This window comes from Spea bombifrons, chromosome 1 (assembly GCF_027358695.1).
Source record: "Spea bombifrons isolate aSpeBom1 chromosome 1, aSpeBom1.2.pri, whole genome shotgun sequence".
In the NCBI taxonomy this organism is placed as follows: domain Eukaryota; kingdom Metazoa; phylum Chordata; class Amphibia; order Anura; family Pelobatidae; genus Spea; species Spea bombifrons.
Window position 1 is genome coordinate 144,838,029 of NC_071087.1, and position 20,469 is coordinate 144,858,497.

The following is a 20,469-nucleotide window of genomic DNA, read 5'->3' on the forward strand; positions in this document are numbered from 1 at the left end:
TCATCTTCAAGGGAGGGACAGGTCTCATAATGCAGAGTATGGCATTCTGGGTTACGATTCAATGCATTTTGCAGTTCCAGCTCTCACATCTTTCAGGAGAGGCTCATTGGGGTTTCATCGTCATAACCCATAGCGCCACCAGAGCAAGGCTAAAGCCAAGCTAGAAGCCAAGTGATACAATGTACCAAGACTACCTGGTCTAGCCCAACATGTTTGGGACTTTGTAGCTGCCCATAATGTATCCTTTTCCAATCCTTTTTTTTTTTTTTTTAAATCAACTTTCTGTAGATATTGTCCCATAATCTACCTTCATTCCAAGTTCTTTGGCCTTTGTACCAGTCTACACGCAACATGTATAACAAATGCAATTGATCCATATGTAGTCTTCCCTTCAGAGTTGTACTAAACAATACGACTTAAATCCACTAAATTCTACTATTACGTTGAACAGGAGTTACTGTATTTAGGACTACAACCTTTGCTCACTTTTAGGTGTCAGTTGGACCAAACCGGAAGCTAAGGTCTCCAGGGCTCAGAAACTCTAATATCGTGAAAAGGAATGCCATACAGATAATCACCGGCAGCTCTATTTGATTTACCATGCAACCGCCAAATATTGATTGCTTACCCTCCAGTGGGTCCCATTTTAATAAATAGGAAACAATCACTGGTAATAGAAAATCAATTGATTAATACATGTGATATTTCAGAGAATATTTACAATATGTTATTGATGTGCTTAAGTTTTTTTTTTTTAATCGAACATTTGAAGTTCAATAACAGAATGGATGAGAACGGCTTTGCTGTATTAGGCTGCGTGGATTAATTAGCCAAGCGAACGCACGCACAATAGAACACAAACCTCGGTAAGAACCATTAAATGGTGTTTTATTTAACCTGTACTGAAGCATTAAACACAGCGCCTCACATTCAAAAAACAAGAATAAAACTCTATATGCTTGGCTAAAATTTGAACTATGCACTTGGTGTGTTATTGGCTAGGATGATGTATAGGTAAAATTATAGATAATCTTTCTATATCATATTAATAATGTGTCACCTTATTATTATATTTACTACATAGAGCTCTTGTCAATTTGGGGTAATATAGGTTGTTTTTAGATAAATATCTGCATTTTTTGCTGTTCTTTTGTCTTTTTCCTTGCATAGTATTTTATTTGATTAGCAATGGTTGTTAGCTGTGTTTAATTGCACATTTATTCGTATCACATGACCCATTGATAATACAACAATTTTGGGCTTAATATTTAGTTTATGAGTATACAGCGAGTACAGGCGTGAAACGCGTTAAGCACAACTTTACTTCATTAAATATGAAGTAGCGTTATTTATTTTGGTGCTAGCTAGAATTAAAATATCTCAGAAGCTAGACTTCCCCTAAAGTATATAATTAAGGTTTATTCAATAATACAAAAATATATCTTCAATCCATATATCATTCAATCCATAGCATTAAAGAGTCACCCGGCTTAATTTATTCGGTTGCGCACTATTTTTGAGAAATAATACACTGAGAAATAATCAGAGATGTACCTTGAAATGGACCGCACGTAAAAATCTGACTGAAAGGTCCCAAAGCATACGGCAAACGTATGGAAAAAAAGTGGACAGTGCTCTGATTTTAACCCAAAATTTGGGACGAATATAAAAATCTTTTAATACATCAAAAAAAAAAAAAAAAAAATATCAAATAGTTGATCTAAAAATACATAGATCTATTGACAGAAAATAAATAGCAGGAAACTGCACGAGCATATAGCGATATATAACAAATACATAATAAAGGAATAACCAAATAAGCTCACTTACACTTCAGAAACACATATTATGGCCCGGCCCGGGAACACCATAAAACATTCCGAGTAACAGTTAAACGCCCCGGACGCCACTCGGTTCAGTCCCGCTGTAAACCTTCCTCAAGCAGCCGTTTTAAATAAGGATATATGGTGATAAGAAACCATTCTACTTCAGTGATATATTCCGCTGATGTCTCCAAAATCAAATGGCTAATTAAGCAGCCGCAGAGCCGAGGGAAAGCATATACGGAAAACTATATGTTTAGATGCCACAAATCAACAGGCTCCCCAACAGTCTGCAGTTAAACAGACGGCCCAGGGGTTTTCTATGCACTCATATTAAACTGTATTATTTAAAAACATCAGATTTCCAGAACAGAATATATGAACGAATGGAATATAACCTATAAAAGCAGTATAAACCCCTTTTCTCACTGTGCCTATACAGATAATAGCTGGCACCATTGGTGGGCTGGTGGGGGGGGCATATGTGTGTATGTTAGCGTGAATGCTTATGCCTAAGTACACGTGTGTCATCATGAGTGCGTAAGTGGGTGTGCGTGACAGTTAGAGTGAGTATGTGTTAGCGTGTGTACGTGTCAGAGTGTGTAACGGTGTGTAAATGCGTGCGTCAGAGCGTATGTTATGGGGTGGCTGACGGGGACTCTTTACCTTTTTACCTGCCCCAGGGCCAGGTGGTCTCTGCCCTCCCAGGTCTGACACACCTGAATTTCTTGGTGTATTGTTTCAATACTCTCTAGGATTCCTCCAGTACAATGCTTTCATTTCAGATCACTTTATAGAATACTCATAAAACATATCTTTCCCTCAGTTACTGTGTATATGTGGCACCTAAAGAGAAACATTTAGCTGAGATGGCGCTACACTCAGCTGCCCAAGACACTCATTATAAATGTGCAATTTAACCAATTCAGCTCTAGAGCAAAAAGGTGCAGAATGCTTGGAGGGTTAATGCCAGAGGACCCCATTTGTTATGCAAAACGCATAGCTGGTGATTGGCATCTAAAGTCAATTGATCGGCTCATTAGCACTATCTGCCAACCCCCTCTAGTCCTGCTATAAAGCTATTGATTTAAACCCTGCCGATCGGTTTCCATTTTCAGATTTTGGGCAGGCCAATTAAGAAAGTGAGTAATTGTGATTAAACTGCCTGAGGATCAATTACATTTGATGCAGGACAAAGTGCTTCTCCAGGAACAACGCAAAGAAAATAATTATGACGATGGATGCGTTCATGTTGTATGGTTCTTAAAGAAAAAACCTAAATAAATGACATGCTACTTTCCCCTAAACACAACCGCAGTCAGATCAAGCAAAACGCCCCGCTTGCCAGGATACGTTGTATGTGGGGGGAAAACATTGCTAACTTTCTTCTAAAGAGAGATAACACAAAAAAGCATTCGTGTTGTAATATAAATGGACTCAATTCAGGATAGCCGGTGGAGAGTGGGAGTCCCGTATGACTGGTGTGTGTGTGAGCGGGTTTGTGTGGGCTTTTGTGTGTGTGCATGCGCTTTTGTGTGTGGGGGCAGCAGTGGTTTTCCAAATAGAAATAAAAATGTTCTATTTAAAGCAACCACCGTAGGATTTGCATTATTATTCCTCCTGGTTTAAAGCTTATTTTTGGCCGCCTTAGCAGGATGAGTGGGGAGACGAGAAGGTGAGTTTAGGAAAAGAAATAGTAGGGAACATGAGAGAAAATAAAACTAGGAAACCATATTAAACAAGTAGGAAACATTGCTTTGCAGGAAATGTTCTGATTTTTTTATTTTTGGTCACTGCAGGTGGAAATTTGTTTAGTAACGTACTGCTGTGGAGTGAATTAACGCTAAGGTTGACCCATCAACGCAACATTAAATAACCAACGTATACGTATAACCGATCCACATAATCTATCTGCCTTCTTATGACGGAGGACAGAATTCGCATGGCTTATTACCAGTATGTTGTTCCTCCCCGTCGGTGGAACGCTTTGGCTCCCTTACAAGGATGAATGTGGAGAAGGGGCTTGAACCTGCATGTGTCATTATACCCCGTGACGTGTGGGTTACCTATTAAAATACAGTTATAGCCCCCAAAAATTGTACATAACAGGTCCATTTGTAAATCTGGGGGAGAACTTGCTAATGAAACTGTAGAGAATGCAAGAAGTGTAATACATAACATCTAATCACTGGGAAGAACGGCTTTACAACATCAATAATGATCTAAAATTGTAATATAATTTTACTGCCCAGAAATAAGTGTTCTTTTGATATGTAATGCTTTTATAAAAGCACACACAAGCACGCTGGTTGGCAACATTAGCTGAGAGCAAACCAGATAAGAACTATTCGGCCATCTAGGCTGGCCATTTTTCCTGATTTAAAGACTCAGACCTCAGTCCTTGGTCTTCTCTTTAGGATAGGTTCATGCCTAACCTTCGTTGTATTAGCCTCTACCACTCCTGCTGGGGGGCTGTTCCATTTATCTATCCCAGAAAAGTACATATCCCAAAAATACATGTAGGGTTCGGGTTAAAATGCTGTTTAATCTACTGTACAGATGTCCAAGATAGATCCCCAATCTCCAAATAGAACGCAACCCAGAAGCTCTGACCATCATCAAACAGTGTTGTGTCCATCACAATGTAGGTGGACTTGTTGGACAGAACGAGCGTGCTGTCTACCGGTTTATACAACAAGCATAAAGAAGAAACAGAGGGCAACAACTATGTAACGCATGTTGCTTTACAGTATCCAATAAGCACAATCTTACACTATGGGGTCTATTTAATAAAGGGAGAGGGGGCGGGAGAGCTGTGGTTTTTGGCTTTCTCGGCCCTCTATTCATTAAGAAGGGCAAGTTTCTCCAGCCAGGGCTTGACTGGATGTGTAAAGAGACTTGGAAGAAATCTTCTCATTGAATGAATTATACATTATACAGGGAAAGCCAAACTCACCGGCTTCCCTTTTGTGAAAAAAACCCTGTGTTTTTTTATTTTTACATGGCAACGATTTTAGCTGAGTTTTCATTTTACGTTCTGGGACATGAGGGGCATTCCTACAGAGCCTCTTCCATTGCCCAAATGCTTCATTCAATGAAATGTAATCACAATCACGCAAGGAAAAATCAACACCATCATTTTCCTTTTCCATAGCGTTTAACACAAAATATTGTTTGGTGGTCAGCTCAGACTTTGTCATTGAGATAACATTGGCACGGATCATTAAAACCAATACGCAGCCAATGTTTAAACCGATCCTATTTATAGCATTCTATGCTCCAGCCAGCTATTCAGTAATATTGATCCGCCTTGTTTGCCTAATAAGAAAATAATAAACAATTACTTTGAGAAGACGGAATAAGTAATCAGTTTTTATATATCTAATACATTGAACCTCCTGAAACATAAAGGTGATGATCTGCATAAAATCAATGTACTAAGATACACTGCATGTATTTATCATTACAAACATCCCTTTCCCCAAACACTGGAAGAGTCCAATTTACTGATAGACTAAGCATATAACACTCCACATAACTCTTTCCCGGGATTTATTTAATTCTTACAGCACCTCGTCATTCTGCATTACTCTTTGAAAAGTCCAAAGACCCGTCGTGCCTCCAACATGGCTGCCGTGATTCAGGCGTCTGATGCTCCTGCTGTTCGGAACAGGGAAAACTCTGATTCCATACAGCCCCACAGACTCCTTATGCGTTCCACACCACGTTTTAACCCCAGAGGTGGAGTTTTGATTGGGAACACTATTTAAACTTCTTGTGGATATCCCTAAAGTGCCTGAGATAGTGCCTAGTGCATTCTGTAAAGTAAAGGGTTCGTATTTGATATTCTGTTACTGACCCTGGCTTGTCCTGTTTACAATTTATCCGTTAATCCAGTTGCTGACTTCGGCTTGTCCTGACTATGATTTGTCTGTATATCTTGTTGCTGACCCCAGCTAGTCCTGACTTCCGTTAATCCTCTGGCCTCTAGTCTCCTCCTGCATCCCATCTCTCCAGGTACCCGGCTTGCAGATCCACCTGGTGTGTCAGATCCTCCCGGAGTGACACCATGTGAATCGGTGAGCCTTGGCCGCCCAAGACCCTGTCGCCTGATCACTGCTTTTCCTTCCATGGCCCACTTTTGATAGGTAGTGACCACTGCAGACCGGAAACACACCGGAAATAAGAGCTGCAATTTTGAAAATGCTCTGATCCGGTCCTCACAATTTGGCCCTTGTCAAAATCGTTCAGATCCTTACACTTGCCCATTTTTCCTGCAATATATGCTTTTTCCTGCTGTATATATAGCTAAATCAATGTGAATTCACTTAAATTCAGGGAACAATGCCCAACTCCACAATGCATCTGAGCCAGATCTGCATAATAAATCGGTGAGATGAAGTGTTTTACGTGCAACAAGACACAACTTAAAAAACTGGGGCCACAAAATAATGATGAATGGCATAAAGAAAATGATACAGCTAATGTGAAATAAAATAAATGTTGGCATTATTTTGTATGCTATAACATAATACACCAGGAGGGACGGAAACAAAACACAGAGAAGAATCTATGCATCCGTTATAGGTTCCAACGTTCCAATACGTTACAGAATTCCTTTATCCTTCCTGTTTGTTGATTATTCCAAACACAAGCGCGCATACAACGTTGTTTGTTATTTGCAGCAATACAACGTACCACAACTGGAAACTGGCAGTCTGAGCGGAATCGCAGAAGTCAATACCCATCGAGACGGTAATGGATCCCTCTGGCTCCAGAGAATCTGCAAAATAAAATGTTTTGCCCAAATAAATTTACAAAGGCAAAAGCAAATCAAATAAGAAACCTGAGCCGGCATGTGCGTGTAATAAATACGCCCCGCTTATCACATTAATGGCCGGGAAGGCCTGCCGCACTGGAGGCGCGTGTGATAGGAAAAGCAGGTGCTGGAACTTTCCCGATAATCTTATACTGATTTATCAGGTTTATTTGTTTAAACATAGCATTTAATATAAAACGGGGCGTTATCAAATCAACCAACGCCACCACTAGTAGCGCCTTTTATGCTTCTTCTCTTTGAAGAGAAAAGAAGAGAAAAAAGAAAATGAAGAAAATTTTACATTCAATCATTGGTTGCTATGGTGATTGCAGCCCTTTTTCCAATTTTGCACCTGAAGTGCTCTTTATACATAGCTCAATGATCAGAGAATGGACTAAGCCAAGGTCCCTGCATTGGCCAACACCACAGAGCCATCGATGAGAAGAAAAGAAGGAATAATATACTCAAAGGATCAATGTCTAATCAGTTGGTTAAGGCCATCTATACGATACCCACACAAAGGGGTCTAGAGTAAGAAAGTTGTGTTTCAGCTCTCTAACTTTACTATTCATTATGAAGGTCCAGCCCAAATGAGCTTCTGCTGCAGGAAGAGCTTGGCTGGTCCTGTATAATGTATAGATAAATCAAGAGAGATTACTTAATTCAATCAGATTTACCTATTCATGCTAGAGAATTTTGCTTTAGATGGCCCTTTACACTGAATAGTAAAATGAAACTCCCCCTTTACTGAATAAACCCCAAGGATGTTCACAACAATGTAATTAACGCCGGATTTGTTAACACAATTGTTTTTTTTTTTCTTTTAAAACAAACACAAGATGAAATGCTGTTGAAGAATAAAAGAATAAAATTTAATGCAAATTGGCTCTTGAACACACTGCTATTAGGGAATATTTATTTTCCATTTGTATCCCACCTATAACACGCTAGGAAACTTCATTACATATTAATTAATGATCCTTTGAATGCTGTAACTGAAAATCATTATTGCTTGCAAATACATCACTTGCAGGTCATAACAAACACTGTCGCTCTGATTATAAAGCATGCGCCGCTCACCTATGGGATTAAACGCGTGCATCTTCATCCCTGCTGGCATCTTTCTTTCTTCTAGGTGAATATCCTCAATTTTTTTATCACTGGTATTTTGGAATGTAATTTGTACGGAGATCATCTGGCTTCCGTAAATGCAAGGCTGCCTTGGGAAATGGTAGTGTGCCGCGAGTCCTTTGCCACTCATTCTATGGAGAAGTTCAAATGTTTTGGACGGAACAAAGGTAGGTGCGGAAACCTATCAAGAAAGAAAAAATAAATTATTTTAGGTGATGGATTACAAAGCAAACCGAGAAGAGCAGACAGGAACTGCAACCAGCGCCTAATGAAGAGTCCCGAAAGCCAAAGTACATCCAAGCAAAAGAAGAGAAGGGGCCTTCAAAGACCTAATGGCCAACATAAAGCATTTTTTTTTTTTTTACGAGGTATCTTGTTATGAGGGAGTAGAGATCTGTGCTCCACTGGCTCATACCATCACGATTTGAACCCTTTCTTCAGAATCCAGAATATGTCGTTATATCCAGACTCTCCGCTTTGAGCTGCCTTGTTGGCAGAATCTCAAAGATCTTGGCCAGTAAAGCCTCTACCTTCTCCAACAGTGCAACATAACTACACATATGCATACCTGGGAACTTCTGGGCTCTGGCTACCCAGGGCCTTCCCTTGCGGGACGTGGCCAGAACTGCCCACTGAGGTCAGCGGGCGGTCCTGTGAGGTCGGTGGGAGTTCCCCTGACATCAGTGGGAGGTCCCGTTGACACTCCCCCTTTTTAAGGGAAAATGGGCGCGGAGTGGGGCGTGTCAAGACCCCGCTCCCGTGACCCGGAGGATTTGGGTCTTGACCCGGAGGACCGGAGAAGCAGCGCTCACCCGGCAATCTCCGGGTCAGACCTGGAGAGTTCCCAGGTATGGACATATGTGTCCAGCCTCATGTCATGCAGTCATCTCAGATACTCAACAAAGAACAAAAGGTGGAAATAGGTCAACCTAAACAAATGCATTTTACTACAGCGAGGCTAGTCTGGAGATGAGAAGACAACCGATACCTTTTGTCTGATGGAATTTGTTGTTGTAAAGTAGATGCACGGCTACCCTTTGCCACGGACACACATATGTATATGTATTATGAGTGTTGTTGGTGTAGGAGATTCGAGAACCATCACATTAAATATCATTACAGGAAAATAATTATTTTGCTAAAAACTAGTTTGGAAAGGAACATAACGAGAAACCTCAGACCTCTTTGAAACAAACTACCATAGAACTTCCCCCGAGTATTCGGAAATGATAAGTTACACCTTTGGTTTCCGAAAATAACCAATCAATTCTGCAGACACGACGTTATTTCTCAAGGAAATCTATGCGATTGCTGATGCCTATAGATACACAGCAGCAAAGCACACATATTTTATCAGTTTATTACGGTAAGCAAATAAGCGTGGAATGTGAGGGCACATAACTGTCTACTTAGAGCTTACTGAAACATTTATAAGAGCGCTTATCCTCCTAATAACAGACAGACAGCGTGCAATTTTAAAGAGGAGAAAAGCTTCATATTTTTTAACACTTCACTAAAAAGTAACTGAAGAGTGTAAAATGAAAAATACTCTGTGCAGTTAGCTGGTAATGGACCATATTATCAACTCGAGTTAGATTTATAGGATACAAACTCGTCACTAATAGTTATTTTATGCCACAGCATGTCTGCTTTTTTAAGGGTATTAAGATTTAAATTGGGAAACCTTCTAGAATGGAGCAAAATGAATTATACGTCTGTGTTTTTGCATTTCTTTTTAACTTCTATTTTCCCCTTTTTACAGCGTCAAATGAAAGCTTGTAACGGAGGAGCGGCGTTGTGCTCAAAGCCGATCGATTTACAGACTCTTGAATATTTGAATATCTTTAAAATATTGCAATAACCTTTTTCTTTGATTATTTTACCTTAACAAAACCAACATTTTTCGTAGCAAATTCTAGAGTCCTCTAAATATATATATATATATATTTTTTTTTAGAAAGAAGTACTTTATTAGGGCTTTTCAATCTGGCTTTTCTTTAGGAGTAATATATATTGATGTATATAAATGTGCAATCATACAGCCTTCCTCTGTTGTTTAAATGTATAGATGACCAAGGAAGGGCGTTAGGGTGGTTCATTAAAGATATGAATAGTCTTGAAGGTGAAAGTGAGAGGAGGTCACAAGAGGTACAGAGAGGCGTAAGTCAGGCAGCAGAGAACACAGGGAGATATTTGGGACATGAAATGTACATAGCGGGTTCCATTGCAAAGGACATTATTTAACCTACTTGATTATCCAAATGTACCAATGGAGCTATAGCACTGGGAAGAGGATGCAAGGAAAGCCAACTCAATTTATATGCGTTAAGGCTGAAAGGTCTAGACATTTGTATGTATATATATATATATATATATATATATATATATATATATATATATCACATAATATATGTATTCTGCAAGTATAATGATATAGTTTCGAGACATGGTTAAGTCATAAATCACAACAGATTTGTGTTTGTTGTTCATCAGTTTGCTTTTCGATTGTAAGCTGTGTTGGTCAGTCTTGCTGTTGATTTTTAACCCCATAAGGACAGCACATTCTGCAGTCCAATCGACATTTAAAATCATCAGGTCTTTGAGTAAAAACAAAAATGATCTGATCATCTACGGGAAATGAAGGACATTTTGTAAAGAGTTCAAAACAGTGAATGGTTAGTTGGTGAATATGCATAGTTTGGAAGAAGAGAAACATTTAAATACTTAAAGGGATTGAACAAAGTACAGGTGTGAAGTTTGTTTTAAAGAAGGAGAAATGTTAGAACAAGATGTCAAAATCCAAAACAGGAGGCTCAAAGGTTTAGATGTAATGAAGTTTTATGTAACAGAGAGGGTGGTAGATAAATTAAAGAGCCTCTCATCAGAAGTGGTAGATGCGTATATTATGAGGGAATCTATATATATACACACACCGGTATATTTCAACTAACTGTGGTTATGAAAGGGAATAAAGGAACAGACTTACTTCTTGCAATTTGGCAACACTACAACCCGCTGCTACCTTTGAAAAGCTTAGTTATACATTTCCTACAAAAAATGATTAGGGGCAGTTACAGTAATGCATTAAATGATGAAATAAAACGTAATCCTGTCACACAATCACATGATTTCATACACATGTACACAATGACGTCCATCAAGAAATGTGTCCAAGTTACTAAGCAATTCCTTAATATCCAACGCATGTCCTGGGTCAGAGAAAGGCTGTCTCAATGCCTCAATGACACACGGGATCCCCCCAGATGCTGCCGTCTTTTCCTCAGGGTAAACAACTAACAATCTTTTTCATAACCTTGACAAAAATCGAGTCCCTACGTTGCTCTATTTTATCCTGTGAACAAAAGAAGAAGGAAGCTGATTGAAGGGCTCTATTACGTATCAACTTAAAGGAAGGCAAAGTGATTGATGAAACCAGCGATCACCTTCACTGCGGGCTAACGCCGCACCTGTATCCTTTATGTCAAATGACCTGAAAATCCTGCTGACACCAACATTCACCGCAAGGATACGCTGCTCACGAGCGCGGACTCAGATTATTTTAATTGTAGAGAAATTGGGAAGGAGCAATCAGATTATGACGGTCTTCCTTTTTAAAACACCATGATACAGCCAAAACAAGGGCAACGCTGCCTAGCATTCGCTGCAAAGATACCGCAATATATAACATGGACATTAACCTAATGACTACACCGAGGAAAACACAAAATCACAAAGAAGCAGCAAAGACAGAACGGAGAATAAGCAGAATGCGATAAGACCAAGAGTCGTGCGAGGTGGCCAGCGTGGTGATCTGTACATATTGTGAATCCTAGGTGCTTGGCCTATTTATCTGGAAATTATAGTCGCTTATAATCAATAGCATCCTGTTTCCAAGTACGTCTACCTCAGCTGCTACATCTCCGAGGGGTTTTACTCATTATTTAACCTCATTGATTAAACCTTCAGATGGTCACATTGAACAATCCGAGGATCTCCAGACATATAAGTGCAGGTACTGTCTGGTTTTTAGTGAAAACGGACACCATGGTTTCTCTTCAGGCATAACGTTCGCTGTAGCCTGGGTCAGGTCTCATCTAAATAACCCATTGGTATTTATTCACTAAAGAGAGCGTTAGAAGAAGATTCTCCAGGGAGCCGAGGTTTAAATGCCCTAATTTCACTAAACTTTACACAAGCCCGTCCCCAATAAGGGTCTGTTGATGTATAGAGTTAAATCAGTGGCAAGAACAGTCAGACCATGGAGGAGAAGGTCTGCTGCGGCAGCAGGACTGCAACCTCTGTGCACCACATGTAAAGCAGAGTTCATTTTAAAGTACTCTTTTTGAAGAGAAGGACTTAAAGGAAAGAATTGCTAAATTTTGGGGGTTTTTTTTAGGTAACTTAGTGCATTGTTCAATCAATGTTTTGTTGCGGTGGAGGAGCACCATTCAATCCAAGTATAACAACATTTTCCAGACTCTCTCCTGATGTTTTAGGTTGAGGAAAAGTCAGTTGAGCCATTATGTGCATTTCAATGAAACTCCACATGAACACGAAGAACCGGGGATTGGAGGACAAATTTCTCAAAAAGTACCATATAAAAAATGAAAATCTGAAATGTAAATTTCCATCTAAAAATGGCCTTTTACTGTACATGTTCAGCAAATAATTTATTTCACAAAGTACATTGTAATATATATTTCAAGGAGAAATAATAGAACAAAAGGCCATAATCTAAAACAAGATGGCCAGGGTATAGATGTTTTGAAATACTTTTTTTTTTACTTCACTGATATGATGAGCTAAGTGGAACAGCTTCCAAGCAGAAGTGGTAGAGATAAATACAGCAAGGGAAGTTAAACATGCATGGGATAGACATACGTCTATGAGATGAGACCAAGAGCTGATTACGGTCTATCAAGGAAAATGAGCCGGCTATATGGGCCACATGGTTCTTCTCCATCATCAGATTCTATGTTTCTCTGTTTATTCCACCTCCTTCAGTTTTGCTCCCTCGAACCAACATGCGCATTGACACCACACACAGTAATACTATCTTCTCCTTTACAAAATGAACATTTCATTTTCCGCCGGTGACATACTTGAAAGGGTGGAAAAAAATATCTCCGAAGAGGCTGTGCTTGCGTGGGGGCACAGAGCGACACTTCCTCCGGGCATTTATTACCTGTTAGAAAACAATCTCTCGGTGAGTGGCAGTTCAGGGTTCTAGACAGCCGGCAGCAATATTTCTTCAGGTCTGCTGAGTCATAATTAAAGCTGAACTGAGCGGAATTGGAGAGGGAAGGTCAGCGAGGTGCCGTATGAGAGATGAGCCTGGGCTGATGGGGACCAAATGAACAAATTATGATGGGCCCCACTCAATGTGATGAGGTCAAATGCTTGTTTCTACCCACTGACAGTTCAATTTCCCTGAAATGTCTCTTGATTCTCTATGAACTAATTATGAATGAAAAGTTATCAACTACCCAAGCCAGAGGGGGCCCATAAATGCTATTTCGTGGTGCTCCTTATATCAAAATATTGTTTGAAACAGAATAATGGTAGGTATTTTCACCTAAAAGACATCATTCTCTTTTAGAATTCTCTTAAATCAGATCATGTTTTAAACACTTGTGTCATACATAGAAGGAATTTGCTCTTCAACCAAAAATCTTATGGGGAAAAAAAAATCCATTATACATTGTTTCCATGACAACAACCTTAGTTCACACTCATGGAAGACTAAAGAAGCGAAAAAATGAATTATATTCACATTTTCAGTAACCAGATGTTCCAAAAAAAGTTATCCAACCATAGTCTTTCAGAATGAGTGTTAAAATGTGCTAAAAAGTAAAAAATAATATATATATATAACAACTAAATTGGAACCACAAAAAATGCTCCAATTCTGTGTGGATTGTATCTTTGTGACAATGTTACTTATATTATTGTTAAAATAAAACATTCAAAAATACTTCTATACGGTACTTTTTGAAAGTTGGTATAGACGTGTGATTAAGTTACATAATAAAAACTGTTACCCATACCGTGGCATGTTCCGCATGCTTCAGATCAAAGTTATAAATAACATGACACAAAGCTTACATTTAAAAGCATGAGGCAGAGATAACTTCGTATCAGTCCCTGTCGAGGATCCGCGAGCGATACTTTTTAATACTGCCCTTGCCGGCTTTAAAAAGAACAGTGCTGATAGCAGACAGCCCCATCTACAATGATTTCAAATGTCTGTTGACCAAGCGTTATTACATCTGTCAGCAATGTATTGAGTTTTTATTCAGTGGACTCCTTGCAGACTGATCTGTTCCAGGGAATTCCCTGACAGATATGTCCTCGGGTTCCGTGGAAATAAAATGCGGTTATTTTGTAGTTAGGCATAACTAGGTTTCGGATTCAGTGACTACAGTAAAAATGACACTCAGGCTTCACAAAAGCTGCTTCGCATGGCTCGCTGTTCCCAGGCATGGTGTAAATTATTACAGTTTGGCTTATTTGTTATTTAAAACACCATCACTCCCTATAATAACATTTTATTAATAATAATAATATTTTATTAATAATAATATTTTATTATTAATAATACGGTTTATTATCATTAATAATAAATAAAAAAAAAAATAAAAAAAAATTCGGTAATTCAATTTGATTTTAATGCCATAAAAGTACATCAAAAAGCAGTAGATGTCCAGGCTAGCAACATTCCACAGACCAATATTTTAGCAACATATGCACAAAAACATATTATATATATTATAGATCTATATGTGTGTGTATGTTGGAGCATGCACATTAAATAATTATCTATATTATCTATCGCTGTTTATAACCAGCATTTAAAAAAACAAAACACATTTTTTTTACTATGTAGGCAGAGATAGTACAATTGGAGTACAAAAAAACAGGAAAAATATAAGCCAAAATACAAGATAAAAGCGATACTGTTACATATCGCGCAAATGATTGCTCCAGCATTCCGACGGCTCACCTTGATTGAGATGTGCAAACTGACTCGTGTAGTTTTGAAAAACGAGGGATTTGAACACAAACAATATGTAATAATAATGAACAACAATAGGAAAGCTTGACTTTGTAGAAAGTTTTAGCTAATTAAGGAGGAAATGTGTCTCCCCCGGTGGTGATCAAACCACGTTCATTACAGAACGCTCCTCTGTAGCCCAATTAGCCATGGAACAACGCGGTTTGATTATCGTAGACTTTTTTTTTTCCCTTTGTCAAATTCACAGCATAATTGTATTGTTCTAAAGTTGTGTTATAATGGCAGCTGCTTGCCCATCATTTGTATTTTTCCTCGTTAATTCTGACTCGGTGAATTAACCTTTAATTACGACTGTTGGAATTGAAATGAGCCTCTTGTCTAGCTCGGGCAGCCTCTTCTGGTGAATGATAGCATTGGAAAGGCATAGGGTCAATGAATATGTCCCATGTCATGTCTGATTGCTGCATAAGATGTGAGGAGGTAAATCGGACCTTCCAAAACCTGAAGCAACATATTTGGCCCCTAACACCTGCTGACAGAAGCAGATCACGGCAGGAATTTGGCCACTGGCTTATTTTCTTATCTTTATGGATTGTTGTTTTTATTTTATTTTTTAGGCAGTTACAGTTAAACGCGGGTTAAACCTTATTCAGTATTTTTAGATATGTATGCAAAGAAACTGGCGAGTGAACATGTTGCTGGTTGAGGAGATCAGAGATCTTTCTTGTAACTGGCCGGCACAGACTCAATAACAAAGTCAAAGCCACCCATGCAGCCCACCGGACCATGACAACATCCCGCGTACTTAGCATAGAGGAGAGGGTAAGCAAGCGAGAGAGAGCAGGCCTGCCAAGGTACATCTCTAGCTGCCAACAGTGGTGTATTCTGGCCCGGGGAGGCAGGTCCAAGGGAGCAACAGCCCCAGCCAGATAACAGGGAGCCTAATGCCCTACTGGGCGATCAGGGCTTCCTGTAACAGCAATAGTCAATGGGCTGGTTAAAAGGGATATCATGGATCTCCCGAACCGGGCTATAAACACTATGGAGGGCTGCGTTGAGTCGGGACAGTGCTCCTTCGTTTCCTTTTGCCCGTGACATCATATCCTGTTGCCGGCTAGAAAGGACAGCGCCCAATGTAAATACACCACTGACTTCCACACCTTATAATCTAAAGCAATAGGAAGCTGGAGGTTTTGAATAGTTAAGGCATAGTTACATGGTAGGCATCCCAGAAAAGGTGTGTATCCAGGGAACATATTTGAAGGCTTTCAGAGTGCTGGATGGAGCAGGTTGTAAGCAATCTAGAGGATGGTGTTCAATAACTGAAATGTTGAAGCTGGAAAAGGAAGGATAGGATAAGAGGTGAGGTAAGGTATGTGTCGTTCATTGCGGGGTTATGGGAACTATATCGTACAGCTTGCAAGAGAGGAGAGAAGCGACGTAGAAAGATACAGGAGCCAAGTACAGTTAAAAGGAGAAGAAATGGGAGGACAATAGGTCATAATTGAAAACTAAAAGGGTCAGAGGCTAAGAAGTAATTTAAGGTAGTTTTACTTTATTGAGTGTGTGGTAGGTATGTGGAACAGCCTCCCAGCTGAAGTGATAGAGGTTAATACAGTGAGTGAAGTAACACATGCTTGGGAACAGCATATGGTTATCCAAAAACCAAGACAAGACCAGTCTGAGCGGTTCCTATCTGCTGTCTAATTGTATGTTTCCAGTACTGGGTGAGGGGTTTATAAGTGTGGATTTTGAATTTTATCTTGGTTGATCTTGGTAGCCAATGTAGGGACTGGCACAGAGGGGTGGTATTGGATGAGTGACAAGTAAAGATGATAAGTATGGCTTAGACATGAAGAATGGTTTTGGGAAAGGCAAGCATTGGGGAGTTCAGATGAAGGAGGATTGCAGCAGTCAAGGTGAGAAGTGATTAGGGCATGTATTAGCGGTTTGGTGTGATATAAGTGAAAGTGGCGGGGCTCTGCAAATGAATAATCGCGAGAAATGAAGAGGAGAGCACAAGATCTTGATGTCGGGGTGATGCTTGAGTTATTCACAGCAAAGGATGATTCTTGGTGGGGATGTAGGACGAGGATGAGAAGATGAGGAGCTCAGTTCAAGACCGATTGTTTAAAGCAGCAGTAAGATGTCCACAACACAGGATTTGGGACTTGCTGGCACAGAAATAGCACTGAAGCCAAAACCAATGAACCTTGGGGTAAACTACTTCCGAAAGTTGAGTCCTCATTAATTCCATTTGGCTTGTGCTATTGAGTCAAAGAATGTAATGTTTTTATAGGGTCCTTTGGGTCTGAAGTAGGGATCCCAGTATTTTCAGTTGGCCCCTCAATCACCCAGGGATGAAAAAGCTATCAAAGGTTTAGTCACCCGGTATTTAATAAATGCCCATATACTGGTGGGAATGGGCATGTGGTGAGAGCAACACTTCACCTGCTTAATAAACCGAATGTAAAGTCTGTTTAAAGACACAGTATCCATGTATTCCCCCCCCCTGAACTGCTGAATTCTATTTGCGGCATTATTTTGCCGTCCTTAGCCTGCCTGTAGAACATATTAACTGATTTACTAACGCACGCATGAAAAGGCATACTCTGTGACATTTCAATCAGTTTAAAAGGGAGGGTGATTTGATTAAAAAGAATGAGCACTTAAACATATTTTCTCCTCTATTTCTCCACAATTAACCCAACATCTACAAAATGGGCCTGAAATGCATTGTTTTATGTTAGCGGAGTGGGTCCCTCTGGTGGTCCAAGGGGTCGCATTGGGATGTTCTAAAACGCTATTGCGATACTATACTCTGTTATTAATCTTCATTTACGGATCAAGTAGATGAAACAAAGGGACAAAGTATACTTTCAATAATGTGCGGCAGCTATGAATTTAGAGAAATAGGCTTTATTGATAGGCTTTATAGAAGCTGTATGCAATTACAGTGGTGAATGATTTGAATAATAGACTGTCTGACATATTCTAAGATAAGTGGCTGTTACATTCCTCTGATATTAGGGTCATATACTCATCTATTCTTACTGCAAGCTCTCCTTCGTGCGGTAATAAATTAATTTCTTAGTGTTAGTTCGGCATGTGCCCTACAGTTAAATTCATTTTCTCTCTCAGTGAAGGAAAAAGTTGGAAAAAAAAAAAAGACTTTGGAATATTATTTCCGATTTTACAGCTATTTCTCACATTATGCAAATACGAAGCACTGAGAGATACCAATTTCATATCCTTCCATGTTGGGGATGTCATGATATGCGAGCTCCACGCAACATATGTGTATTTTTAAAAACACAAAAAGGTTCGTAATCAAAAGTTCTAATTTTAAATGAAAAACTGAAATTTCTTATCCAAAGGACATGCTCTACAGAAGTTTGCAAGTTTGCAATACAGGCGATTGTGCTTGACAAACTTTTATTTTATTTCTTTTATCTTCTATGGTGTGATACGCGAGGATATGAGAGTACCCTGCCAACAGCTCTAAATCTGTTACAAACCAACGGGCATTTATTAGCGTTAGAGCTAGAACACTGAAACTTGGTTCATCACGTGAAGGGAAAACAGAAGTGGTTTGCTAAAAAGCAAACTATAGGAGTAATGCTTTGGTTAAATGAACTCTTAATGCAACTCATTGAATGAAACCTTCATACCAAATTCAAATATTTGTTCATATACTGTTGGGTCTCTCCTTCTGCACCATGGCACCTCCAAACCCTGCCTTGATGCAGCTAAAGACATGATTCTGTACACAAGAGTCATGGCTATTGATGTTTTATATATAACGGGAGGAGAGAGAGGTGTGCTTGCCAGGTAGCAGATATTTAATCAGAAATGTTATCACACCCCATGTCAAATGAGTCGCATTAACGGATGTACAGTGTGACCCGGGCTGTGTTCTGAACGCATAAAAGGCATTGGCATGCTTAGTTGATTAGAATGGATGGTCATTAAAAAAGCCAATGTTGATGCAAGACGCCGCACCCCTCTAGAATATGCTTATACTGTATATATATGTTAACGTTACAAAGTTAAGGGTACAGGAGAGGCATCTTCTTTTTCCTTCTTGCATAAAATGGGGAACCAACACTAAATAGATAACTTTTGCATTTTAATTGTTGCACATTTTCCATGCACAATACAAACTCTTCCCCTACATGGATCCCTAACAGAAGGGATATCCTAAGTATTTATTTTGCAAGATGGTTCTAATTTGGTGTGGAATATTATAAATTACTTAATCACTTATTAATAGTATAAAGAATCCAGCTGTGCACGACGTGTGAAGGCGTGAGGTTTGTACCACTTACATTTATGACGGGAGATGATGTGGTGAGCGAGAGACCTTGTAGATCGGCCAACAAAGCAGGAGAGAGAATGGTGGGTTTAGGAGTCACCACAGGAGACGACACCTCAACTGCGAAGGAACATAAAACGCTGGTCATTCCGCCTTCCTTTCAGACAAAGTGAGATACGATTCTATAAATGCTATGATTCTTTATAGGAGATTCAATTCCTGGATCTTAAGCCACTAGCTAACCATTTGGCTGTATGGTTAAAATAGTGTAGACTCTTAACTTGGCATTGATTCAGTACTGTGCGACATTTACCATTCATGAAGCTATCACAGCTAATCAGGCCACTCTCCACAATACAAATCCATAATATACAGGGGATTGTGTGTTGTGTGGCACTTGTTGTATTGATGCTATGTGTTCAGCGGCTATCCATTCCAGCGACGCTTAGAACACAATATTCAGCTTGGTTGAACCTGTGCATTTGGTTGCTGAGAAAATAATTAAAAAGCTATCAGAAGTTCTATGAGCTGGATAGAGCTCTGAAATTGGAATGGGGTAATTATGCCTGTTTGCTTAGCACAAGTACTATAGCCACCTCAAAAGTCAAAGCCACTTTCATTATACTTACAGTCATCTAGATCCAGCAGAGAGATGTCCTTTTTCTTGGTAGTCTCCGTTTTTGAGGCTTTGGGTTCAGGTTTCTGAGAAAACACAAATATACCAGTCAGTTGGTTTATGGCCAATGCTATCTACGTTTTTAAACACATGAAGTGATTAAGAATTTCCTGGACTAGTGAATGGATTCTGGAAGTGGGGTATCCTGGCCTAGGGTGACAGGTCCAGTGGGGGCAGCGGCACCACCGCAAAACTGGGGACTACTGCTGAATGGGAGCTATGACCTCCCCAATGGGTACATTTCCATTAACCAACAAATCCTCCATAGCATGCTGTACCCCCCATGATGACCGTCCTCATGAGGAGGGATATGACATCATATCACGTCACATAGCAGTAACGGCAGCAGCAATTGAAGGGTAATGCTCTGGGTGAGGTCTAGGGGAGCACCATAAGGCAAGTACGCCTCTGGATTCTGGTACAAATCTTGAAAGGTGATCTTCATAGAAATGGTGACCACGAGAATGGACCAGGTGTGTCAATTGGAACTGCTGTGCTGTAGTTATTTATTATAACAATAATGGAAAAGTATGTTATATTTGGGTCAGTACCTTAACATAATACGTTTTTAAATAAATACCAGACCTAGGTAAAATAACACGGGAACGTAAAATAAAATCGCACAGGCACATGGACATGTTTTGCAACGCAGTCAGCACATGGCTAACTGGGCATAGACTGGAACAAGAT

General features: G+C 39.6%; 1 protein-coding gene across 2 annotated transcripts in view; it reads right to left on the reverse strand.

Annotated features, from left to right (window-relative positions):
• The window catches only part of AP3B1 (adaptor related protein complex 3 subunit beta 1), a 109,945-nt gene that overhangs the window by 20,510 nt on the left and 68,966 nt on the right, over window positions 1–20,469 (reverse strand). For both annotated transcript variants that reach the window (XM_053447976.1, XM_053447975.1), the window contains exons 21-24: window positions 19,733–19,805; window positions 19,117–19,223; window positions 7,723–7,954; window positions 6,522–6,606 (exon numbers count right to left, since the gene is read on the reverse strand). In XM_053447976.1, coding sequence (XP_053303951.1) covers window positions 6,522–6,606; window positions 7,723–7,954; window positions 19,117–19,223; window positions 19,733–19,805 — 497 coding nt within the window. The remainder of the gene's footprint in view (window positions 1–6,521; window positions 6,607–7,722; window positions 7,955–19,116; window positions 19,224–19,732; window positions 19,806–20,469) is intronic.